The 6192-nt window shown below is 32.6% G+C and overlaps 1 protein-coding gene across 1 annotated transcript; it reads left to right on the forward strand.

The window, feature by feature from the left end:
- The first annotated feature begins 1779 nt into the window (after nucleotides 1–1779).
- Nucleotides 1780–2975, forward strand: LOC133187967 (uncharacterized). Its single transcript, XM_061323360.1, has 3 exons — nucleotides 1780–1801; nucleotides 2217–2285; nucleotides 2512–2975. Exons 1-3 carry the CDS (start codon nucleotides 1780–1782, stop codon nucleotides 2973–2975), a joined length of 555 nt encoding a protein of 184 aa, XP_061179344.1.
- Nucleotides 2976–6192: the final 3217 nt, after the last annotated feature.

The raw sequence follows: 6192 nt of genomic DNA on the forward strand, positions 1-6192 counted from the left end.
AATGTGGAAGGGTTTTAAATATAGATAGAGCAGATAGATTATGTGATCTCTGTAGTGTTGGAGAAATTGGGGATGAATTTCACTATATTTTTAATTAATTTTTTTTCAATGATGAAAGAAGAAAGTACATACCTGAAAAAGTTCACAAAGTAAAAAATATCAATAATTTTGCTAACCTGTTTAACAGTGATGATAAATTTAATTTAATTGGCTTGGCTAAATTTTGTAAGATTGTAATGTCTTTATTTCACTCTTGAAATTCCTTCCAATACCTCTAAATTAATATTGTATATATGTTAAGCCTTTGTTCATTTGTTACCTTTTCATTGTTGATTTATTTCTTTTGTACTTCTATGCCTCATGTGAGGCCATAAAGTGAATAAAATGTTTCGAAAATGTTTTTTGTGAGTATACACAAAAATGACTTTCAAATCAATTTCAAAGTTGGCTTAGTAGAAAAACACAGCAAATGTAAATATATTGAAATGGTATCCCAAAATGGATCGTACTTCAACAATTTGTAGACTGACTTTTGCAGTAAAGACACTGAAATATCTTTCTAGTTACTAATCTGAGGGATTGGTCAATTAAACACGTATGGATAACATTTAAATAGTTATTTCTAAAAATTTCAATTTCACGATTCATTTCAGCTTTTAGGATTAGGAATAACATTTCTCTGATTGTCATTATTATGATAAATACTATTCAAACGTACATGTACCCAGTATTTATGGGTTTTTTTGGATATGTTTTTTTTCTTTGCAGACAAAAACTATAATACTAGTAACAAATACATATTGTAAATTCTTTAATATACGCGAAGAATTAATAATCGTGTAATTTCGCGTGATGCATCACTCTCGAAACAAGCTTTCTGAGAATATTGCATTAGCAATACTAGTCCCCTACTGGCAAGTGTAATCTGGTTCCTGTTAAGAATTGAAAATGCCATAATTCCGTCAAAAATCAATGAAGCGGAACGAAATGCAAACTCGATCTATAACTAATCAAGGTAAAGTCACATACCAAAAATCAGCTTAATATCTGAAAGCGTTTAGAAGAAAATTGCGGAAAACCCTTGAAAATTGAAAAGGCCGTAATTCCTTCAAAAAATCAATGAAGCGGAACGAAATGGAAACTTGATCTGTAACTCATCAAGATACATTTACATACAAAAAATCAGCTCAATATCTGCAAGCGTTTAGGGAAAAAGTGCGGAAAACCAAGTGGGACAAACAGACAGACAGACAGAGGGACAGACAGATAGACAGACAGACGGACGGACAGACTCAGAGGAAACCTATAGTCCCCTCCGGTTTCACCGGTAGGGGACTACTAAAATTACTCGCTCTTATATTTATAGTGCTTGAATATAGTAAACATGCAATAGCGAATTCATAATCTTTGATTTGGCGTAATTGAATCAATTAGCAATATTAAGTACTCGCGTAAAATAAGGAACCTACAGTAGCTGATAACTCTTATATTTATTTATCATCTTTGATTATGCTATAGCAGGCGACACATGCGTTCCTTTGAACACTCTAGTAATCTTCCTTATCACTTACACTCTTACGATATTCATTTGACTATTCAATTACTTGCTGATGTTCCAAACATTTTTAGATCTTGTTAAGGTTGAAACTTTTGGTTATAATTTTTTAGAAAATGAAAATCATCATGAGAAGAAATCTAAAATAGTTTATTGTGAACATGGAAATTAAGCAAACTTTCAAATTAAGGCAAACTCTCTTTACTCGCAAGCTTGAAGTAAGTATGTACGAGGATTGTCTACAGAGTTCGTAGACATATGCTATAATTTTCTTAATAATGACCACACTGTCAAATGTTTACGATATTATTTTGATATAGACTATGATTTGAAAGAGTATAAAATTGAAACAATACACAATACTAATCCATTCGATTTTTACAAAAATATTAAATTCAAACAACCAAAATTGAACTATTCTGATTTTGATTTTCATAACAAATATTTTTGCATACAATAAGTAAATCTAGGACCATTTAGTTTGACAAAGACGTCATTGTCCACGTAAATATGGAAAACAATCTTACATACAAATTGATAATGATCCACAAATGAATATTTTATATTCTTTTTCATTAACCATATAACCATTTTTGATTGATTCATAAAACCAATTTCCCAGGCTGAATTCATTTAATCAGTTTAATATTACTTAATTTAGGTGCTACCTTCATTATTTGGGGAAAGAAAACTTGTCCAAAAGTGAACGGAACGGAGGTTGTTTATGAAGGTAATCATTTCAATCTTAATTTTGTATATGGAAACACTGAGCCATTGAACAAACTTTCAAATTAATTATAAGCAACATTTTATTCCAATTCAATTATTAAAACGATTTCATTATAAATAAAAAGGTGATTTCGGAATTCATTTCAATGAGCTCGTAAACGTCAACCTTTCATAGGATTCTAATATGATTCCTTTAGAATAGTACAGAGCGTTGATATTCTATTCAGGGATAACTGCAGGAAAACAATACTCGGATACCGGGGATGGTGTGAACACTTTGTGCCTACCACATGATCCAGAAAACCTACCCCAGAGCTTGTCAGTTTCTGTCCCAGCCAGCGATGACTATGGTTACCTCTATGGCGCCGAGTACCAAATGACCATGCAGCGTGTGCGCATATCAGAGGATGTTCCTTGCGCCGTGTGTAGAGTCAAGATGGCGTCTTCCTCCATCATGATCCCCGGAAAACGCTCATGTCCACCATTCTGGCAGAAACAATATTCATCAGATAGGCACATTTATCAGAGCACAGAGTATCTCTGTCTTGATGATGATCCAGATTCTATAGAAGGATCCAGACGTGACGATAATGGAAGGTTGTTTTACCCCGTGAAAACCATATGTGGATCTCTCCCTTGCCCTCCATATGAGAATGGAGCTAGTGTGTCGTGTGTCGTGTGTTCGATATAATTAAATCAAAAATATTCTTTCTTTTGTTTCAATCTTTATAACTTTAAGGACATACGCAACATACTTTGAACTTTATTGTCATTTTCCCTGGGGTTGAAGAGTTCCAATACTTTAAGGAACTGTGTGCAACATTTTGATCTGTATATATATTCTGTTGTACACTTCTTCTCACATCTAGAATATATGTTTAGTAATTTTTGCATATTTTTCTTTGAATTATACAAGAATTTTCATCAATTGATATCTTGTCAAGACCCTTGGTAATGCATGCTGATATTTTGTCTACGAACATCTGATGGCACAATAATCTTAAATTAAGAATATCTTGGAAAGTTTTCAGTAGTTAAGGTACGTTATGTATGTCCTTAAGTTGCAAAAATTATTTCAAATTGAGGGTGGTAGGAGATAATTAACTCTCGATCGATCGATCGATCGAATTTTGTTCAAATATAAATTCGTGGAGAAACTGCCTCGTTCTATTTAATTATTAGTAAAAATTTGAAGTTCGTTATACCAACAGAGTATAATTTTGTGGTTAGACTCAACCATGGAAACAATGCCAAAATTGATTATTTACAGAATATGATGAAAACACAGTACAATATTATCTATCAGTATTAGTTGACTGATTGATACTGACTTTTTTAATATTGTTTTAAAAAATAGTCCGATATATAGAGATATATATGTTGTATCAAATTGGATGAGGAAAGGATCTATGTCCCTTTTTCTGGTCGTTCTTAAGATGTGTTCTGGAATTTTCTTGGCTTCTTCTATGACAGAAAGATTTTCTGGATAAAATTGTGCAAGGAGAATTTTTTTTAGTTCCGTCAATCTTTGATTTCTGGTATTTGCATCTTTTAAAATCTTACAAATTAAACTGTCTAAGGTGTAAGTGATGTTCGTTTTGGTGTTGGTAGGATGGAACGAAGTCAAATTTAGGTACTGGTGTTTATCCGTGGATTTTATATTTAAAAAAAATATCAGTGAGGATATGCGAGTCTTGTTTTATTACCATGGCATCAAGGAAAGTAATCGAAAAATCACTGTGCTTATAGTAAATTGAATATTTGGATTTATTGAATTTAGCAAATTGTAAAGTTTTGTAGATCTTCTTTTGGTTTGTTTCAAAATAAGAAACAGTCGTCTACAAATCGCTTCCAAGAATCCTTTAGATGCAATCCAATCTCTTGGCCCATTATTTCAAAAACCTTTTTATATAATGTTTCTTTCAAAAAATCCTATAAGGCCATTTTAAAAAATTGTTTGTTTGCCCTCTCCAGACCGACTGGCTTAAAATGACCAGACTGATAACTTTTTTTGAACCTCCAAGAAACGATTTTTTTTTATTCCTGAATTTTCTCATCCCATCAACATGTATGTTCACATTTTCTAGGGAAAAAATTCCAAACTATCTAATTACCCATTTTTTTTACTCTGAGTCGCGAGAGGGCAAAGAAATATTATTAACAAAAGATGGCCTAACCATAATGCTATATGCAGGAGCCATTTTAGTTCCCATGGCGGTGTCATTGATCTGCTTATTAAGATCTCCATCAAGATGAAATCTGTTGTTCTCCAGCATAAATTTAATTGAATTTATTATAAATTCAATGGAAAATCTCTTTGAATTAATTTTGGATGTTTTTCAATCCAAAACTTTTATAACCTCTAATCGGAGATCATGTGGAATATTGGCATATAGACTCTTCACATCAAAGGTTACAAGTAGTGTATTTGGCTCCACAGTTTAAGGTATTTTGTTTAAAAAATCCATGCTATCTCGTATGTAGCTCGGAACCTCCATTAAACAATACAAATTTTGGAGCAGAGCAAACACGGACCTCTAAAACATCAGAGGTGGGATCAGGTACCATGGAGGAGTGAGCATCCCCTGCCGACATGTCACACCCGCCGTGTGCTCCTTCTCATGATCGGGAAATAACGGAAAAATCAGTCGACAATTCAGTGTGTAAATAATGGCCCAACAATTACTATGAAAAATGTCAGTCAGCATTTGACTTAATGATAAATTGTATTTGCTGACAAGGTCATTGTATCGACTATAGAACTTACAAAATTATGACTTTAAACGAAATTGCTGATATTCTTGTTTCATCAACTTGTTTTTTAATAACTAGAGATATAAACCCCGTATGCAGGTGATGAAGGTATATTGCTGCATAAATAATGGAAGTTGACGATTGAAAAGATAAAGTCATCACGCTTATCATAAAGCTTTGTTGTTAGATTTTAACGTCTAGATCATTAACGTCTATTTCTAGTAAAATATCCAAATATGAAACAGATGTGTTGGATACTCTGGTATCTTTTATTTCAAGCTCACTGGGATATATCGTATCGACATAAGAATGGAAATAACCATTGTTAATTGACAATACGTCGTCGATATATCTAAATGTAGAGTTGGGAGGCCACAGCAAGTGTTTTCTTCTTTCCACGTATAAGATTTTGAACGAATTCTGCTTCATATGAATACAAAAATAGGTCTGCTAATATAATTGGTACCCATGGGAATTCTAATAGATTCTTGGAAGACCTGGTCTCCAAAAATCGCATAGATATTGTCAGTCAATGCAAGAGAATATCTATAAAATTACTCAGTATATGAGTGGGACAAGAAGGGCCAGCCACAAGTGGTCCTAGTCTCAGAGCTTTGGGTATTTTAGTAATATGTTTGGACGTCTCTATATGAGTGAAAAATTCTCGAACGGGACGTTAAACAACATACAATCAATCAATAGTATGTTTGGTTTTGTTCCTCTATGGTAGTCTTGATTTCATTGCTTTTATGTATTTTAGGTAACCCATAAAACTTGCCTGTTTTCATTTCAAAGTTTGTCAAATACTATATATAGTAGACAAATTACTCCTCTTTTTAAAAATGTTGATGCTTTTAAATAACTGTTTTAGATTCCTAATTGTTTTATCAGGATTTTCTGGAAATTTCACGTAGAAATTATCATCACATAATTGTTGAAGAACTAGGGCTTTATAGAGTGCTTTGTCCTTACATACTATGTCCTTTTTGTATAATTAATGTGTTTTTACCTTGTTTATTGAGATTGAAAACTTCAAAAATTATTGTCCAAGTCAATTTTCCGAACTTTTACGTTATACTACAGATTATGACATGGATTAATTCCTTTCCTGTAAAGACTCTCTTGACGTCATATTTAACGTAACTAAGCAGAAC

Source organism: Saccostrea echinata, unplaced genomic scaffold (genome assembly GCF_033153115.1).
Source record: "Saccostrea echinata isolate AGI-Se365-2 ecotype Australia unplaced genomic scaffold, CSIRO_AGI_Sech_v1 ptg000015l, whole genome shotgun sequence".
NCBI classification, from domain to species: domain Eukaryota; kingdom Metazoa; phylum Mollusca; class Bivalvia; order Ostreida; family Ostreidae; genus Saccostrea; species Saccostrea echinata.